This window comes from Orbicella faveolata, unplaced genomic scaffold, assembly GCF_042242905.1.
Source record: "Orbicella faveolata isolate gen_17 unplaced genomic scaffold, um_ofav_v1 contig_15, whole genome shotgun sequence".
Taxonomy (NCBI): domain Eukaryota; kingdom Metazoa; phylum Cnidaria; class Anthozoa; order Scleractinia; family Merulinidae; genus Orbicella; species Orbicella faveolata.
The window spans coordinates 8485001-8506370 of NW_028301542.1; the positions used below are offsets into that span (position 1 = coordinate 8485001).

Sequence of the window (21370 nt, forward strand, 5' to 3'; positions counted from 1 at the left end):
GGGAGTGTAAGTGTACCTCTGCATTCTGGAAACCGAGTAATTTAGTTTTCATTGCTCTCTACCTGTTCTATTATATCAAGTTTAATAAATGATGAGGACAACGCTCGGGAAAATGAACTCTTGCCTCTGAAAAGGCTTTGAATTCTGGCTGGCTCTTATTACAGTTGACTCCGGCTAATTCGAACCTTCAAGTGAAACCAGAAAGGGTTCGAATTAGCGGGAGTTCGAGTTTGCGAGAGATGGGAACAAATGACCGGAGATAATACAATGTGATGATACAACTGGTTATTTTGCTTTCAGAACGACGTAACATAAGGAAATTGTGTTCAAAATGCGAAATGGCTAGCAGAGGAACACTACCGTGAGAAACCGTGCAATACATCAATGCTGACTCGATTCAGACAAAAATAAATTCAATTTTTTGGAGTATGTTTTTACTCATTACACCTTGGAGAAGGAGTTCGAGTTATGGTGAGTAAAATCATAGAGAATATGACCTGAAGGAAGAATAGACCACTTCGAGTTAGCGGAAGGTTCGAGTTATCGCAGGTTTCTTTCGCGCATTCTAAGGATGACTCAGCATTGAATTGTCGCTGAACGATTTTTTCGTGCCGCAGAACTTTTTTGTTTCAACATTCCCATAACTGTTCTCGGTTTCAGCCAATAGGCGATTTGTTTGTCCGAGAACTGTTCTCGAATTCAGCCACTAGCTTCCCACCCCTTGAAATGAATGTGGCTTTGTGCACTCAGTCTAGCCAGAGAGCCTCCCTCGGCGGTGTATATTGGCTAAATCATGGAAATCGTGTAAGGTCCCATCAATTGTATTGCGTTCAGCAAATTTGAAACACTGAAGTGGCCGATTTCCTTGTCAGGGTTGCTTCATCTCACACTCACTCAAACAATGGACTTAGTGATCACGAATGGGCTCAAATCGGTTACTAAATAAACATTTTCGTCTTCTTGTCACCTTATTTCAGTTTCCCAGTGTCCCTGTAAACATAAATTATGCTCTTACTCCACTGGAAGGCTCCACAAAATTTGGCAGAGATGAAAAGGACATTCAATGCAGTCAACAACTGCATTTGAATGTGAGACCCTCCTTATCTCTAATATCCGAGAAGTGTTCTCGGTCTTGGCCAATCAAGAAATATTCTCATGGAAAGCGAGAACAGCATTACAAGCGGCACAATTAAAATGAACTTTGTCGAATGACACATTAGGTCTTGTTTTGCTCTTTCTGTGCGCCTTTCCCTTCATATACGCCTTTAACATGTGAGGTCAGGCAAACTTCCACAAAATTGTGCACGCAATATAGCATGAAAGCAGGATGTAATTCCGAGTCGACCATTTGCGTTTCTATAGAAAATCATATTTCGTAATACGATTTGCCACTGTTCGTTTTATTCAGGCTAGTAAGCAAGTTAAGTGGAGAGACTGGCGTTTCTAAGAGATGCTGGCTTTTACAAACATTTTGCAGAAACTCCGCTCGACTTTTCAACCACTTTAAAGTATTCTCGGTTTTCACGTCCCGTCATGAAAAACTGAAATTCAGATGTAAACAGACTTTTGTATTTATATCCCCATCACGAAAAAGAAGTTTTAGAAATGTGTCCGCTAGTGTGTTTTCAGCTCGGTAGCGTGCTTTGTTTTGAAAATATAGCAGTTTTTGCAGCTGAAGAATCAAGAAATTTTCAGAGAGCACCAGTTGAAGCTTGACACAGGTCATGTGCAGCTCACTAGGTGAACCGTTATCCACGAAATTTACCACGATCAAATAAACCGTTGAAATTAGTTTGTTCCAAAACAGTTTTCTCCCTTTACGTGTTTCACATATCGTCCTGTTTCCAGCGGTGCAATTCACTTCTGTAGTGGAGATCAGTTCCTTTGTTTGTCTCAGCATATATAATCATAAACTTCAGACAACCGGACTAGCGGCATTTGAGAGCAGCAAACCGCAAGAAATGCAAAATCCAAGCTCGTCTGAAACTACAGATATAGTGGCTAAGTTCTTGCCGATAGCCCCACGTAATGAAAACCGGGCTATTTTTCCACCTTGAAAAAAGTACGACACTCCAGATTTTGTCACTACTGTTTTGTCAATGAGGGAAAAACTTTACGAGTTGCAAGGGGATTTAGGAGATGCGGAGGAACCCACTCAAGAGAAGGATATCCTCAAAAGATGGAAGGCAAGCAACAGCAACATTCATCGGAACTTGAATGTAAGTGACTTATTTTTTGTGAAGGCCGAATCCTTCATGCTCTTGGTGTTAGATTGTAACTATTGATTTTCTCGAGAGAAAGACAATAACCGTTTAGACTATTCTGCCTTTGATATCTTTACGTAATCAGTAGATTGCAAGATGAACTGCCGTCCACAAAAGCCAACCTGGATCAAACACTGCTTCTCGAAGTGAATGATGAGTTGGTAGGTGCCAATGCTTTTTTTTTTTTTTTTTTTCTGTGAGTGTCCCACCCAAGTTTCTGGCAAATCCTGGGATAAAAATCCCAAAACCTGGCGTTTCCGCCAATTCGCAGAGCAAAGTATCTACTGACATCCCCGAAACAGCCTCTGTTAGAGGTACCACCCCTCCTAACTAATATTCAGGTTTTCGCTGACCGATATAATTGTATGAATCGATTCCAGGAAATACCGAGCAATGGAAACACTACGAAGACTGAAAGCTTGAGAGTGCGGGTTGAGGTAACACTTTGCTCTCAATGGTCTATGCTTGGTGCCTTATTTGATTAGTAGAAGATTCGTCTCTCTGGATCAACAATGAATAGGTCAATCAGGAATAGTAACAGCAGATTACGCATCGCAATATTTGTGTACCTAAATTAATGAAACATTGCATTTTGTACTAACTCGGTATATCCACAGCTAGTTTGCCGAATGGTATCTTCTCAAGGCTTAGTTTATGGCGGGTGGAAATATTAATTAAATCAATTGTCTTGGTTCTTAGGGTCAAACCAAGAGCGAACGAAAAACCACCCAGACAACAGGGAAAATGACAAGAAAGTCAACTGAAGTAAGCTCATCCATATTTGATTTTATCTACAATCTGTCCTGCTCCTTTGGCAAAGACTGAGATGCCTATAAAATGTTAGTTTCCCTTACTCGCTGCAGATAGCCTTATCGCCGGGCAAAAAGCTCTTGCTCGACGACCAGCACTCTTCGAGCGTTGTTCTCTCCTCGTCACCGGAATCAACAGTGGGAGCCCCATTAGACGCCATACCGATGTCTTTTGTAGTACGTGTTGCCTTTATACATCGCTACCATTATATCTACGTAACTCACGTGACAACCGAAGTTAAACGGAGCAAGTAATGCCCCACAAGAAGTGTTACGCAATCTGTAAGGGTTGATTTACTCTCCTTTACTAGGTAAATGTCGAGGAATCGAGGAGCAGCTAATACCACTTGTGAATAAAAGATTTGCTACGTAATTGAGTGCTTGCCATGTAGTAACCTGCTTTTCATTTTCGCCGTTCATAGCGACGCACGTTTGTACCAAATAAGGGTCCCTTTCATAAATTCCTGTGAAGAAAGGGTCTGTGTCACTTTTGAAGAAAATCTAATCTGCCTCATTTTCAGATAAGAAAGTCAAAGAAATCCGTAAATACTGACTAGTAAAGGTATCATGGCTAGGGGAAATATTTGGTCGAGGGCTGAGTGATCTATATAGATGAACATTAGGAACCGATTTGAAATTTTGGATGTAATAACCAACTGCGAGTGTCTCTACTATGCGTTGGCAGGATGTACGAACGTTAACGTAGTAGGCTCCACTAGCTTTCATCCCAGGTTCTTTAACTTTGTTATCCTAGTGTTTTTTCTTTTGTACAGCAAAGGCTAGTCCATGGCACCTCCCGGTCCCAACTCGGACGTTCTAACGAACCGACCACCTAAGCTCTCTAGCACTGAGATTGGGAGTGGCAGACAAATATATAGTATCATAAACCATGACACTGTCACTAGTGAGCCCATGTAGCCGTAGCGCAATTGTCTTTGACCACCTCGTAATATTGTTGTCATTGCTTTTAAGAGTACCTCCACACCCCTGAAGAAAATGAAAGCTGAGTCACCCGAAGAGCCGGAATCGGTGAGTAATCACCCTTGCATCATCTATTTGAATATTGCTGTCAATTTAACTTATGTCTGATTCTTTCAGCAGATGCCCCATAAAGACACCAATAATATGACGCCACCACGAGCGGCAGAGACAAGAGGACTCCAAGAATTGGACGTTTCAGAAAGAAAAGAAGAACAGGAACCTACGAAAAGCCGAGAGGTAAACCGATGAACGGCTACGTAGAAAGGAATGAATTATGTTGATTTCACAAATGGTTTACATGTACTAGAAAATAATTTACTACTGATAAGCTGTTTTCCTTTGCAGGTATCCAGTGGCATGTTTGTCGCTGTCGCATACAGTAACTGCGATTGTTTCTTTTTGGGGAGAGTGCTGAAGGCGGAAGATGGCATTTTTTCGATAACGTTTTTGGAACAAATTCATGGAAAAAATGGTGTGTTCGGTTGGCCCGCTCAGGCAACAGTGGAGACTGTGGACACCGAAAAGGTGTTTATCACTGACCTAGAAGCCGAAGAAGCTGGTACAAACTGGCTAACATTCCCCAGAATACAGGAAGTCCAAGAAGCATTCCCTCAGTGCAAAGAAGCACTAGTAAAAAGACTGAAGATTTCTCAGGTAATTACCATCATTTGATAGCTGACATAAAAAGCCTAAAAATGTGGTAGCCGGGAGTTACCAAGGATTGGCTGCCCAAAGAGAACTAAACGAAAAGGAATTCAACTCTATTACTGTAGTCAGTTTGATTTGCTTTTTTGATAACTTCGTCTGTATTAAACGTATTACCACAATTTCACCCTTTTACAATTTCGCAAAAATTCGTTTTCGTCAGGCTCAAGCCATGTGGAATGACACTTCCACCCCTTACTGCACTTTCAAAACTGGTGTTACTTGAATTGGAAGGATATCAAAACACTGCAATTAGGAATGCCGGACATCCACGAATCTTTAATGGTGTCTCTATTTGAGCCATCGACAACCTGGATGGCTAAATGGTTCAGTAAGTAGGATTCTACTGATAAGAAACGGCTAATGCACACTCAGTTAACTACGCATCCACTAACTGCGAAAGTAGCAAGATTCCAGCACTCTCTTGATTTTCGGTTTCGCTTTATAGAAACAAATGCAGAACAAATTTACGCGTTTTTTTAATCTTTGCGAGTTTCTAATAGTCTCCTTTAATATAACGGGTAATCAATGCGTATATGGCAGTATTAGAAAAACGGGCCAACAAAAACGTAAGTATCAGATGACGGTTACGGTCAATGTTGCGTCACATCACGAGCAGCAATTTTAATTAAAAGTAGTTTAAGAGCTCTCTTTAACCGTTGCAGGGCGGCAAGTTCGTTATCACTACGAATAGTTTTTTCTTTGAAAGAACTAAGCAAGGGAAGCCCTGGCGCAAAAGGGTAAGTAACTGACATACACATTACATTCATACCACTTTGAACGTGCAGAATTAATTTTTTTTGAAAATTGGTATACATAAGGCTCACAACTACGCAAGGGTTCCCTTAAAATTTGAAATGGAAATAGAGGGAAATTTTAAGGGCGTCTAAATGTTGGTCATAATACAGTAAGACTACTGTGTCCTTTTATGTTCAAGCTTAACTATCCGTCATGTGACAAAGAAGAAATTGTAATCAATCTGTGTACTTTTTTCCAATGTCTGCTTATTGCATTTGGTTACAACTTGACATTTCGGCATACAAGGAATTTGTGTTCCCCTGTCAGGCTGCCCAGTGATATCACTGGACATTAGGCGTAAGTATACTTATGGGGAACTACGGGCTCAGATACTTAACCTAAACATAACCGCCACCGATAATAAACACCTTAGACAAGCTGAAGCTCATTGGGTTTTCTCGAACTCGCTCATCATTTTCAGTTTTACAAAAGAACCATGGACATTAACAATTTATCGTATAACCAGGGCCTTCCATCTGAAAAAGACGGGGATTAAACTCCCGACGGAGGCTATGGCATTGGGTGTGAATCAAACCTTGTTTGATCCCTAACAGACACAATTTCAAAATAGACCAACAAATATATGAGCTACGATGACCTGAATCATAACAGCGTCGTCGAAATGCCTAGACCACAATAAAGATAAGAGCACTTGTTATTCCCTCACGTTAAACGTTAAGCGATATCTTGATAAATGTATTTGCGCTCGACTCGTCTCGAAAATCCAAAGGGACAATTTATTACAATCCGTTATTTCGACCTCTAAAAGAGATGAGAAGCATGACATAAGCATATATCAATTCACAATTTCCTTGCAAGGGTCTTCCTAACTAAAAGGAGCCAGCTTGAGGGATGTTACTGGACTGACTTGGCCAGTCCTCACCTCTTACAAAACGATGATGTCAGCTGTGGAGTCTACGTATTGAAGGTAATCCTTTAGAATGTGATTCGTTTTCTTAATACTTAAACCGAAAAATACCATGGATGTAGTTAGACTCTGACATGCGTTAGTTGACACAGTCACTTTTCTTTCTTACATCGCGGAGTGCATTACAGAAAGAAAGGAAATCGCATTCCAACAGGTGTGTCTCAACCGAAATGCTCTACTTCATCAACGTAGTTTTTTTTTAATTGTAATCACTGTAAAGTCACCAAAACACGAACAAGTTATTCAGGCAATTGTTTCGTGCCAATCGTTTTTTCTCGACAAGCCGAATTTGCAGCTATATATCGAGACAGATCCAGTCATTTTGTGAGGGACCAATTACTCGGCGATCCTTAACCCTTAACTGTGATGCAAATATAGTTCTCTCCGCAAATGAGGCCAATTTCGTAATTCTGTGTAAAGTCATTTATTGTATCTACTTTGTCTTCCTCTATAGCATGACATCGATGACTACAAATGGCACATTGCCTACAGGCTGCTCAATGATGGCAACTGGTAGACAGTTGGACTGGAACTATTTTTTGTGTGCGTTAATGGCTTATACGCTGGCAAATACTCTACAATTTTGCGGAATTTTGCCCGACCGCACATTAAAGGCGTATATGAAGGGAAAGGCGAACAGAAAGAGCAAAACAAGACCTAATGTGTCTTTCGACAAAGTTCATTTTAACTGTGCCGCTTGTAATGCTGTTCAGTTTTGCTTTCCGTGAGAATATTTCTTATAATAAGATACTGATTGGCCAGGACCGACAACACTTCTCGGATATTAGAGATAAGGGAGCTCTCACATTCAAATTGTTGACTGCATTGAATGCCCTTTTTCATCCCTGCCAAATTTTGTGGAGTCTTCCAGTGGAGTAAGAGCATGATTTCTATTTACAGGGACACTGGGAAACTGAGATGAGGTGACAAGAGGATGAAAATTTTTATTTAGTAACACGTTTGAGCCCACTCGTGATCACTAAGTCCATTGTTTGAGTGAGTGTGAGATGAAGCAACCCTGACAAGGAAATCGGCCGCTTCAGTATTTCAATAAAGGCCGTTTTCAAATTTGCTGAACTTGCACGATTTCCATGATTTAGCCAATATACACCGCCGAGGGAGGCTCTCTGCCGAGACTGAGTACACAAAGGCACATTCATTTCAACGCGCGGAAAGCTAGTGGCTGAATTCGAGAACAGTTCTCGGACAAACAAATCGCCGATTGGCTAAAACCGAGAACAGTTATGGGAATGTTACAACAAAAAAGTTCTGCGGCACGAAAAAATAGTTCAGCGACACTTCAATGCTGAGTCATCCCTAGAATGAACCCGCGATAACTCGAACCTTCCGCTAACTCGAAGTGGTCTCTTCTTCCTTCAGGTCATATTCTCTATGATTTTACTCACCATAACTCGAACTCCTTCTCCAAGGTGTAATGAGTAAAAACATACTCCAAAAAATTGAATTTATTTTTGCCTGAATTGAGTCAGCATTGATGTATTGCACGGTTTCTCACGGTAGTGTTCCTCTGCTAGCCATTTCGCATTTTGAACACAATTTCCTTATGTTACGTCGTTTTGTAAGCAAAATAACCAGTTGTATCATCACATTGTATCACATCTGGTCATATGAAGGGAAAAGGGTACAGGAAGGACAAAACACTACCAAATGTCTCATTTGAGAAACTTTTAGTACATTGTGACGATTGTAGTGCTGCTTTAACTTTTATAACAAGGGTGCCGATTAGTCAAGACAAAGAATAAACAAAGGCAATTGAGCCGGAACCTGTCAAAATTATACCGTCGTCTGTTCTGACGCCAAGTGGCGGAATTTGCGAACAGTTCTCGGCCAAAGAAAACGCGAGTTGGCTGAAAGCGAGAACAGTTACAGGAATGTTAAAACAAGAAAGCTCTGCGGCGCGAAAATCGTTCAGCGACAATTCAATGCTGAGTAATCCCAGTGGAGAGCGCGAAAGAATTACGAAAAACAACCAGAATTCAAAGCCTTTTCACAGGCAAGAAATTGTCGGCCAAGTTCATTTCACTCGTTGTCCCCATAATCCATTAAAAGGGGTGAGGAATGGTACTTCCAAAATCTTGGGTCTCGCAAACTTTTCATCCGATCTCGAAATCTCGACAGCCTTTGCGAAGAGTCTCGAAGTCTCGTTTATATTGCATTTATTTCGGTGTCGAAGTCTCGCGTGTTTTGGTCTCGGTCTCGGTCTCGGATTTTCAAACAGGGGTCTCGGCGAGTATCGGATTTTACCATTCGTCACAAGTAACTAAATTACTCCTTTTCTTTAATCCAGAGGTACACTGACATCAGCCTATTGGCTAAAACTGAGAACAGTTCTCACAATTTAACAATAAGTCCCTTTTCTACGATCGGAAAATACTTCTCGGGGGTGACACGCAAATTATGTCACGGTTTTCTGACGCTAAGTGGCTGAATTTGCGAACAGTTCTCGGATAAACAAAACGCCAATTGGCTAAAAGCGAGAACAATTCTGGGAATGTTTGAACAGAAAGCTATGCAGCACAGGAAATCGTTCAGCGAAAATTCAATGCTCAGCCACCCTTGCAGAGCGCGATAAAATACGTTAGGCGGATAATTCCCGCTACGATGCGAAATTTTATTATTCGGTTTGCCGTAAATATATTATTTTATGGAAGGCCACCGAGAGAGAAAAACAAAGACAACAGATTTTCAGGTTACAGCCTTCCATAAATGTAATGAACGGAGATGAGTGACATGACGTCAAAACAACACGCAACACTCGTGATCTCGTAGCATGACACCTCGAAAGCCCTAGTCGCGTTTCGTCATTTGTGGTTTTGAGAAAACACGAACTATTGCTCTCTAAGCGTTAGATTTCAGCAGAATATTTATTTGTTCTGTAGTCCGAAGAATTACTGATCATCCGTCCAGGAAAATAATCAGTTTATAAAGCTGTTTCAAGCGAATATACAAGCAATATAAACCATGTCGATTGGTAGAAAACGAGAACAGTTCTCAATTCTAAAAATATCTTGACCTAAATCGCCCGCCGGTGACCTTTCAATGTATGATATGCTCTGATAAAGTAGCCATAAATCGGAAATATCGTCCGGCGTGGCGGGTTGGCGCGCGCTAAGGGTAGATTTCAGAGAAAGGAGCTTGGAGTTGCGCCGAAGAACGGATCAAAATGATTGCACCAAACGGTAAATTATCAGAAGTGACAAGGTATCCTCCAAGCTGCCGAGGAAATACTCAAAGAGATCGTAATGAAACATTGGCTAAACAAGCGTGGGAAAATTTTGGCGCGAATTTCAGGGAAAACGATTACTCGCTTTCTAGATTTATGGACCCAGGAAAAAGTTAATGAAATTTGCATTTGGACGACGGATCGACACACTGCTGGTAAGTTGCCACCTTCCTTGATATGCTTGTTAGAAAAGAAAAATGGAAAAGCAGAATTTCACGTTGTATTGTCCGCAACGCAATTATGTGGACTTGTGCGGCTGAACTAGAAAGTTTTCAGTTTAATATCCCCAGTACATTTTTTTTGTTGTTGTTGTTGATAAGCTTAGTTAAAGAGCCACGTAAACACCATTCTTGTAGATAGTCGAAATTCGCAAAGATTCAACTCGACTATTATTGATAAAAGACCATTGTGTAAACTCATTCATGTGTGGTTAATAGATGATGACAAACAAACGTTCGAGAATAATTACTTATCGGTGATTCATGACAGATGCTTACCAGACATTTTGTTTTCGATGAAAAATTCACCCGTTCTCATTGGTGGATACTGAGAACTGTTTCTCGTTTATGAATGAATGTGATTTCATGCTCCCTTATTGGCCAAGACTGGGAACAGTTCTCAGAGCGACAAAACATTCTCAGTTTCCAGTTGAAAAGTGCATTTTCCACTTTGACATTGCACTCTGTCTACATCAACATTGTTTCTGGGAACTTTTTTTGTTTACCTCAGAGGCATGAAAACTGATTAATTCCTAAGTTGATCGAAGCTGATGGGTATTCACTTTTTCTTTTCCAGACTCAGATGCCTCACATCTTTTTGCTCTACACAGAGATTCCTCATCAACTTTTGTCCGAGGGAAAACCGAGGGTATGGTTCCCAGTTTCAGTAAGTGTACTCAGTTTAAAATCACTTGGCAAGAAGTGCTTGGAACAACAAAAATTATTTCTTCCCGAGGTAAAATAGGCATCTCCCCTTTTCATAAGTATTTCCCACTTTTTCATTCTTTGTTTGTCTGGCTTGTCCAAAGGAAACTCAGGCATGGAAATGATAAATCAGGTCGGTTTTTCCTTCGATTATTAGAGTTTGCAGCTGCACAACACTTGTGTCCAACTCTTTTTCTTTTCTTACCACATTTGCTCCAGACAAGTCGCTCTAACCTACACACATTCAAATTTTTTCATTCTTCCCCAACATTTTGTCTGCCATTTTGAAAGCTTGAGGACTATTAAGCTTCACTTGTATGCAACTTCCATTTTTTCCTGGAATCTGAGTATTCACCCCAACCCCAATCCGCCATCTTCACCAACCTCCCCAACCCCCCGGATTTACCACGGCAAATTTTATCCTGGGCCCCTAAAAAAAAGTGGCTTAATTGGGCTCCTTAAAAATTTCCTTAGGCAACAGCACTGACCTTAGTTCGTAGAGCACTGCACCGGTATCGCAGAGGTCATGGGTTTGAATCCCGTTCAGGCCTGCATTATTTTTCAGCTTTAATTTCACAACTGCCTAAGTTGTGTGCATAACTGCGAGATCAACCATGTCTTTATATCTTTCTCCACAGTTCAAATATATGATCTGTCATATATTCATCCATACGGGTATATTACAAACTCATATTATGTGACCAGCTCCCAGTTGACTTGATAGCTCAGTTGGTAGAGCACTGCACCGGTATCAGAGAGGTCATGGGTTTAAATCCTTTCATTTAATTTCACAAAGTGCTTAAGTTGTGTGCATAACTGTGATGATCAATCATGTCTTTAATTCAGCATTTTCTGTACAAATGACAAATCTTGTCCTTTAACTGAAATGCATTTTAAATTTTCTCAGGGAATTTTTTGACATTGCCTGATTAGGTTTATTGATTTTTAACATTTGGAGAACTCGATGAGACTTACATATTTACACCAAAATATTGGGAAATCTTTCAAACCTTGTTTTACTTTCGACTTCTAGCACTGATCACCGATCGTCACCTTTCTGTCACAGCATCACACATTCTTCATTGAAGCATGCATTGACTAAAATTCTCATATTCCCATGGAAATCAACGGCCTTAAATGGTTATTTTGATAGCTTTTCTATACCTTTACTTTTCTTTTTCTTGGTTTTTACAATTTTGTTATAATTTGAGTTGAGTCATCGCCAAAGCCGGTAGTGTAAACAGTTGGGGTCAATGTCAACCCTATTTCTTTGTTAATCACATTTCGCTGTTGGTGAGACTCTTCTTGCAAATTAGAGTTAATAAATCAGGAGAGCTTATAGAGAGATTTAATAATAATAATAATAATAATAATAATAAACACTTTATTTAAGGAAGGTTAAACAGAAAATAAAGCTGAATACAAATGAATGAATACAGCTATGAATACAAAAATTATCCAAATTGATATCCAAAATGGACCTTGCTTTTTCCGATTTTCTTATTCAAATAAAAAATATGCCAAACCACTCGATTTATCTTGCCAAGTAAATATGCAAAGTTTCATAAGTATCAGTAGCAATTTCATCAAAATATGAAATCCCAAACTTGCCAATTTTTACAAAGAAATGCAGGTGTATATGTCTGGAAGCAAGCGTTGCCCCCTGGTATACTAAATTCATACACAACTTCCTCTTATTCTCAGAGAACCCAATTTTGATGGCATTTCTACAAAGCATTTTCGCATGTGAATAACCCGCACACGCTAAATAGGTTTTATCGTAGTTTTGTGCAATTCGATGGCGATTTCCCTGGAAAAGAACTGCCAAGTGACACTGGAATTGTTAGACTTTATTATTGTTGTATTAATTAGGTGGCTGGAATGGCAGCAAGTTCTAGTACTTTCCAAGACAGAGATTTTGATGGGGCATTATCCCCACTCTTCATCAGTTGATGCTACAATCATGGCATCAAAAGACTCAGTACCCACTCATTGGTGATCACGCTGTTATCATTTTGTGACACAATGACACAGTTTTCATAGCAACAGCATGGCCTGCTACAAAACACCCTTAACTTTAGCTTTAACTACTCATAACGCAAATTAAAACGAACTCGGCAACCTTCCCATCCCCCTCTTTTCTGATTAGCAGGGCAATGTAACCCTTGGAAATTTTTTTTGAAAAAATGCCTGTACAGTGAGAAATCAGAGCCAACTTGCATTTTCGAAAATGAAGGAAAATACTATAACTGTTCTTTACATTTGATAATGTAAGGAAACCCTGGCCTTGAGGAAGAATTATGTTGTAAGTCAAAATATTGGCGTCAATAGTACTCAATAAACCAGCCCTTTTTTCCAGAGTACCAGCCTTACATTAAGTTTCCATATTTATTGAGAACACTTAAGTTGCCACCAAGTGGCTCCAACCCCTCCTTCCCCTGCCATCAATGGTTCTGAAATTTAACAAGCCAGGACAAGAAAGAAATCAAAGCTTTTTGCAAACAAACTCAAAAGGAAGCCATTACCTTGATTAATTAAGTTCGCATCCTGGACCCCACCCTGAATTTGCTGTTTTGAATAATCTCATGTCTACAGGGATTAGTATAAGTAACAAGCATTGCCATTTGCAAGTCTTCCAGCTGTTGCTTCAAAGACTCGAGGAAATAACCAGCTTGTATTAATTGATCCTCCCAGTTTATTCAAAGTTATGTCCCCTGAGTCAGAAAGTCTGCTTTTTCAACCTAGTACATGCGTTGCAAAAAGTTAATCATGAAAGCCTACTGAGTTCATTAAACTTGATTGTAATTGTGTGAACAGTCAGGTTATAGAGCAGTCCCATGTACATTTATTTACCATTTGGAATTTTAACACCATCATATTTTCCCTGCAGGGGAAAATTGTAATTTGGCACATAACTGCCTTACCTGTGAAATCTTGCACTTTCAGCTGTGCACACTTCTGGGATACTCTCTCAGATGTAGTTTTCATTTTTTCTCTCTCTATTCATGAAACTGGAAATATGTTCATTTGGAGACAAACCAGATCCTGTCATCCAGTGTAAGAGAAGAGGAGAAATAGCTAGAAATGAATTGTATCTTTGAGAATCTAAATGCGGGAATCAAGATTCTTGTCTCCATAGATAACTATTTATCATGTTGCCACAAAATTTATCTCAATAAGCTCTCCTGATTTGTACTAACAACTCTGCAACTGAAAGTCACAGTCAAATGTGAGTACTCACCAAATGGTGTTGCCATTGACCCTAACTGTGGACCCTAAGTACCAAAAGTGAACCACTGTAGGGCAGATGCATGGCTATTGCTATAGCTTTGCTTGGATTTCATGATCCTTGACATTTGGTGACCCCTACAATTCTTTCCAGAAACAGATTTTATTGACAATTATCTCCACATTGTCCAAAAATGAACAAAAAAATCAATGTGGGAAGTCAAAAACAAAAACAAAAAAAATTCAAGATTTCTGTCCACAGGACATCGAATCCTGATATCTTGCGGCTGCATGGCATGTGAAACTATGGTCACTAAATGTGAACTCGTTCTTTCAGGAACCTCACCAGTTGACTAAATTCACTTAATAGGTCCACTTAAACAATATTTGGCAGAGAACATTTCACTTCAAAGATCTAATTGCAATATTTTTGGGCTTACAGACACTGTGGCCTTATTTGCTAATGAAGCCCCATTTTTTTCAGATTTAGGGTGTTCTTCTGGACTCGTTCTCTCCAAAATGAAGTCGGCGAGCCAGCATTTTTTTTACATTTCTGACATAAGTAACTCATCATCTTACGGTAGTAAGAGTCTCGGGAAAAAAAAATCAATGTGTGACAATTTTCGCACGAACGTCCTTAAGTCATAAATTAAGGTGCACTGTTCTGTTGCATAGCATCAAACTTGACCCGCTTTTTACCATCAATTGCATCTATCTTAAAAACTAAGGTGATGACCCCATGTTGTTTTGTTTTTTTTTCCCAAAAGACTACTTATTAGCCAGAGAAGAAGAAATAGGAAAAATTATAAAAACATTCTGTGCAGTAGCATTTTCTTAAATAATAATAATAATAATAATAATAATAATAATAATAACAACAACAATGTTTATTAGTGGCTTATAAAAAATTACAACTGAAAAAATTCTTAGGACAATATATATGTCAGGGAAATACTAACTTACAAACGAATTACAAATTACACTCATTCTTTACAACCCTTATAAATTTGTCTATTGTCATTTGCCGAAAAAATTTAAATAAAAATAGTAAAAAATACTCTACACATTTAAATGGCAAAAACTCTACTTTAAAGATACACTGTAGCTATATGCAGGTCCACTTCTTGGCTCAGTGTTCGTGGCTTCGGCTAGAGTTCCCCAGAAATAGCATTCTCAATTGCCTTAACGAATATTTGCATGTCCTTTTCCAATATCTAAATCTATGTCCGACAGTTCTAAGTGGACTCTCCTAGGAGCTCACGAGCTTCTTAAACAAAGTAATGCTGATCTCAGCAGCGCAAAAGATACTCTTGCCCTGATCCATGACATGGTAGTCGCATAACTTTCGCCCTTCTTTGTAGCAACTAACTCAGCAAGTCTACTATGGTATCGATTAAATTCCACTGCCATTCCACCCGTCATGCTAAAAACTAATGGCGTGAATGTAGCTTGCTCTACTTCTAACACACGGCTGGCTATTATTATTATTATTATTATTATTATTATTATTATTATTATTATTATTATTATTATTATTATTATTAAAAAAATGGAAATTTCCAAATTTGGAGGAATTCAAACCCACATTTTTTTTTACAATTTAGCACATGCATTCCATCTTTGCTGTTGAATATTTTTTTTGCATTAAAAAAAGTAGGATCACTGAATCAGTTTCCGAAATATTAGCTTTGTGGATACAGAATATTCTGTGCTTGTTCTACGTGCAAATTAAAATCTCGACTTTTCAAGATCACCCCTTATGCATGCATTAAGGCGGTCTGCTGATCAGTAAAGCCTGCAACTCCACGTGAATAGTGTTTTCTTTTTCACTGTTGTCGTTAGCAGGATAAGTGGGTAGAACAAGAGTACCATAACTACCCGAAGGTGAGACTAGCCATATAAAAAAAACCTTAACGCTGTTGATTTCCATGGGAATATGAGATTTTTACTTCAACAAAGAATGTGTGATGTGTGACGGAAAGGTGATGATTAGTGATCAGTGCTAAAAGTCAAAAGCAAAGCAAGGCTCAGAAAATTTCCCAATATTTTGGTGTAATTGAAGTCTCATTGAGTTCTCCAAACGTAAATAATCAATAGATCTAATCACTGACAGGTAAATTTTCAGCTATTTGCTTGAATCTTTTACATTTCAAAATAAAGAGTGACCACAACTTTTAACCCAGACATTTGTAGTACATTAGTACATTATGCTGATAACAGTCATCATTCATGTAGAGGTCCCACTTTTGAAAAAAATCTCTTTGTTTCAAGACTATGTCAGCAAACATGAGGAAGACGTTTTTTAGAGCATAAGGAAAAAACATAATAACTTTGCTTGTGTTGATGATAAGCAAATAGTTTTCAGCTGTGTGGAAAGAAGGAGAATTTTGCAGTAATTCTGAAAGAATTAGGATGTTTTCTGAAATGTGCCAATTTACAGGAAGTATAACATAACCCCCAAAATTTGGGGTTCCAATTTTCAATTTTGTGTGGTTTTCTTAGTGCCAAAAAAAAAATGCCTCAAAAAATAAAGAAAACATTTAGAACTGCCAAAATAAAGGCCATTTTCGCTCATTGCATATGTTGCTTGACTTGTGTAGAGAAAATAAAGGCAATACAATTTCCAGGGAAATTTGAGTAGGACTACAGACTGCATTGGACTCCACTCAGTCCTAAATATTACCATCATTAACAGCAAAAGAAGGAGAAAAACTGACTCCATGTTGCCTTGTTTGATCTTACTTATTTGTCCTGGTAGTGTAAATTGCGCACACATTGACAGGGTAACTTCCAGTATATATTGGATACACTTTCCGTTTGTTTAAATGGTAAAGGAAATGTGGTTTTTCATCAAATCCAGCCTTTTTCGATTTCGTGTTTCGATTTACGCCAAGGTTGTAAACATAGCCCTTAGAAATGAAGCAAAATCTATGCACAAGCCTAATGAGGCTTAAATTTTAAAATATTAAATCAATGAAAAAAATCTGTATAAAGTAATTTGCCTGGGAGCCTGTGTATTTTTTCAGTATTAGTCACATGACATTCATCACATTCCTTATTTCACAAACTCAGCTGGAAAGACTTAAAATCTCAACGTCAAATTCACAACGTCTTAATGGTTTTCAAGTTCTTAAACAGTCTTGTTCTGGAATATCTCACGTCTAAATTTATAAAGTGAAATGAATCAAGCTATTCTCTGAGGGACTCAGTAAACAAACTTGTTGTCCCCTTTCCAAGAACTAACTACATAAAAAATAGTTTTAGTTACACTGGCGCTACCCTTTGGAACAGCTTACGCTGTAACATTAGAGAGTCTGGTTCATTAATCAAATTTAAACGCCTTCTCCACTATAGTTTTTAAACACAGCATTCATGGAAAATAGGATTTTTCTTAAGTGGCATATTAATGTAAGTTAATGTAATGTTAGGATTTGGATTTTTAGCCGTTATTATGTAATTTTTTCTACCTGATGTTTTTATCGTGTATAAATAATGATTAAAGATTGAAGATTAAAGATGACCAATGCTGTGGCCTGATGACGTCATCACTGGTGTCATGAAAAAGTTAAAACACATGAATTAACTCTGACCTAACTAGAAATAATGACGTTATATGAGAATAAATTTTCCTTAGCAACGGCTCGAAAAGATCACTTAACGGGCCCTTAAGTTCCCCCGTACGCTAAAAATTGCATACTCACTATTTCCAGGACTTTGCTTCCGGGATCGATGGCATGTCGTTCATCTGGAAGAGTATTCACTTCAGGTACTTCAGGTTCTGACAGTTTAAGGATATCATAGCCAAGTGTCGAGAGCTCTTTATGCTGCAACGCAATGTCTCCTCCAAGGTGAAGTGCCAGATGCAGTTTCAGGCACATGTAGATGTCTGACAAATTCTTTTGCAGTTGTGATTTAAGACTGAGGTTTACTTGTGCGCTTAGATCAGCTCCTCCCGCACGAAAAGCTTCCATGATTAATTTAGGAAGGCGACAAAATTCTTCCACGTACTCTTCTAGCTTACTCTCTATCCTGTCAATCGTCTTTCGAACTCCTTTGAGAAAGATAACAATATCCCCACTTGCCGGAGCCGCCATTTTTTGCTCATGGATTCTAGTGTCAAGGCCCTGCCGGCTAAGAGGAGCGAAAAGGGCTATGGGGACGAGAACGTTCTCGAGGTAGAGAAAGGACCCTGAGAACGAGGTTAGACGTCATCCAGCAACAAGAAGATCTTTAAGATCTTACAACCGCGCTTTTAAAAGTTAACTGTTTTGGTAGCACTATAGTCGCAATGCAATGCACATTCCAAAGCAGTCCTTGATGATTCACTGATTACTGCAGACACTACATCACTTGATCAACACAACCTGGGTTATTGCACCATCAGTCGTAGCCGTTGCGGAATCTCCGATGACGTAATAAATTACTTCCGGCACATGTCATAATATGGGATCATGGGTGACCCGAAGTGAAAAAAGCCGAAAAAGAAAATTCGGTTTTGAACCTATTTCCAGCAAATTTGGCACACCGGAAGCTGAGAAAATTACCCTATTTCCGGCCATCATTTTTCAGCTCTTTTCGTCATATCCCCTCTCGGGAGGGTTTTGTAAAGTTAGCGAATTAGTATGCAAGCTACCGTAAAGGTGGTTCCCATCAGCGAAATGTTTATTTGCCCAAAAATTGTGGCCAAATCTTTCGGAGATGGAAGTCAGGACATTTGTAAGGATACAGAAAGTAATTTGGGACCAGTTGCTGGCTTGTAAGGCTGAAATTATCAAGAAGTAAGCTTTTTTTTAACTTGAAAGTAACGAAGACCATGCAGTGAACAAATAGTGAATAAATTATCGGCTCTTCTCACTGTCGCGTTCTGTTTTTTCTTCCGTTCTCTTCTAGAGCCCGCCGAGGTCATCTTTTCGTCTAAATAACCTGAGAAAAGTTCGAAAAAGATGTTCCTCTTCAATTTTCAGCTCTCAGGCAATAATCCTGGATTTTTTTGACCGAAACGTCGGTTCGTGTTATGTTCGTGTGTTTCGGGGCTATCTTTAACACGGGGATCGGAGAATCGGAGAATCGGAGGATCGGAGGATCGGAGGATCGGAGGATCGGAGGATCGGAGAATCGGAGAATCGGAGAATCGGAGAATCGGAGAATCGGAGAATCGGAGAATCGGAGAATCGGAGGATCGGAGGATCGGAGGATCGGAGGATCGGAGGATCGGAGGATCGGAGGATCGGAGGATCGGAGGATCGGAGGATCGGAGGATCGGAGCATCGGAGCATCGGAGCATCGGAGCATCGGAGCATCGGAGCATCGGAGCATCGGAGCATCGGAGCATCGGAGCATCGGAGCATCGGAGCATCGGAGCATCGGAGCATCGGAGCATCGGAGAATCGGAGCATCGGAGAATCGGAGAATCGGAGAATCGGAAAATCGGAGCATCGGAGAATCGGAGCATCGGAGCATCGGAGAATCGGAGAATCGGAGAATCGGAGAATCGGAGAATCGGAGAATCGGAGAATCGGAGAATCGGAGAATCGGAGAATCGGAGAATCGGAGAATCGGAGGATCGGAGGATCGGAGAATCGGAGGATCGGAGAATCGGAGGATCGGAGGATCGGAGGATCGGAGGATCGGAGGATCGGAGGATCGGAGAATCGGAGGATCGGAGAATCGGAGGATCGGAGAATCGGAGGATCGGAGAATCGGAGGATCGGAGAATCGGAGGATCGGAGAATCGGAGGATCGGAGAATCGGAGAATCGGAGAATCGGAGAATCGGAGAATCGGAGAATCGGAGAATCGGAGAATCGGAGAATCGGAGAATCGGAGAATCGGAGAATCGGAAAATCGGAAAATCGGGGAATGGAAACGGGAACGGGGAATCTTTAAAATGGGGAATCTTTAAAATGGGGAATCTTTAAAATGGGGAATCTTTAAAATGGGGAATCTTTAAAATGGGGAATCTTTAAAACAGGGAATATTTTTTAAGCGGGAATCTTTAATAGCGGGTGATTTCTTGTCAACCACTGTTTCGATTTTCCGTCCTTGCTCCTGGTTTTTGTGATAAAAACAGCTCCAAACGACCCTTCCCCTATCACATCTTGTTCGCCGAGATCATTCCACTTAAACTGTGGAAGACCTTCAAAGCGACCGATTCTCTCTCCTTTAAAGTAAATGCAATGGGCACTTTGAAATTGTCTTCGCATGACTGCATGGCGTAGAAAGAGGTATCATGAAGCACACAATGACGGATTACACGCGAAATTCGCCGCCACATGCATCGTTCGGGCATTAAGCATCGAGTTACTTTATTACTGGTTTTCAGTGTCACGCCGTTCAAAATAAATCAAAATAAAAATGAAAACAGTTCAAAGGATAAAGTCCAGAATCTTGAAGAGAAAGAAGGTAAATATGCAAAGACTTTCGCCAAGATTAAGAACACAGCAATGTTTCTTACCAAGATATGCGGAGAAATTTTTTATCCAAGTTTATAGAGATTTTGACAGAGACGCCATGCTAGCGCCCATCCGGATGGCGGCCGGAAATCAACAGAAACATCTGTCACTGAGTTTTGCTACAAAAGCGTAAATTTATCTCTCCAGGAACTCAAAAACATTTTTAAAATAATACTTTTTCAAATACATGAACTGTTCAGATAGCCAAATTTCCCGAAGTAAGTCACTCTTTTAACCAACATGACAGCTTTCTTGCCCGTCATGTAAATGCCGCGTCACGCAAAAGCTTAGAAATTCAAGCGTGGGCTATTACAAAACCAAGAACTCACTTGGGGAGAAAATTTTAGTTTTCAGCTGCTCTTATACATCATGAAAGTAAAATCTCAGGAGGATCAATAGTTTTGTAGTTTGAATTTTAGCGACGTAATGTGAAAAACAGATTTAGGGGACTGTTGATTTATCGATTAAATAGCCAAAAACGTGTTTTCCTTGCCACTGATATATTTGTCGTTAAGTCGTAAGTCCTTCTATTAGCACATGATAAGGCTAGGACAAATATCCATCGCTGCGAAACTCAATTAAAAAACGTCACATTCCGGAGTTAAGATAAATCCAGGCGGTTCGATTCTTTGGTCGGTCTAGCGGATCTCAAAGAGTGAGAATCGAGATTTGAACCGCTCCACTATCCCGCTAAACCAATGTGCTTTAATAGCGTGCAATATATAATTACAATGAATAAATTCCACAACTGTCTCTGTACCTGTTGAGTTGATACATGTGACAGAATAAATAGCTTCCGGTGGGAAACTGAGAGATTCTCGTTCACTTTTCAGTAAAGATTAACGCTATTAAATATCCCCCATTTTAAAGATTCCCGCTTTTAAAGAATCCCCGTTATAAAGATTCCCCGTTTTAAAGATTCCCGCTTTTAAAGATTCCCGCTTTTAATAGCCTGCGTCGCAAACAGTCTAAACTTTTAAAGATTCCCCATTTTAAAGATTCCCGCTTTAAAATATTCCCCATTTTAAAGATTCCCACT

General features: G+C 39.7%; 2 protein-coding genes across 2 annotated transcripts in view; one reads left to right on the forward strand and one right to left on the reverse strand.

Moving 5' to 3' along the window:
- Window positions 1-17992, reverse strand: part of LOC110054013 (uncharacterized) — a 46741-nt gene extending 28749 nt beyond the window's left edge. Inside the window, exon 1 of the mRNA XM_020760344.2 lies at window positions 17582-17992. Coding sequence (XP_020616003.2) covers window positions 17582-17974 — 393 coding nt within the window. The 5' untranslated portion in view covers window positions 17975-17992. The remainder of the gene's footprint in view (window positions 1-17581) is intronic.
- Window positions 4122-4726, forward strand: LOC149113419 (uncharacterized). Its single transcript, XM_089288292.1, has 2 exons — window positions 4122-4291; window positions 4400-4726. Exons 1-2 carry the CDS (start codon window positions 4175-4177, stop codon window positions 4724-4726), a joined length of 444 nt encoding a protein of 147 aa, XP_089144418.1. The 5' UTR covers window positions 4122-4174.
- Window positions 17993-21370: the final 3378 nt, after the last annotated feature.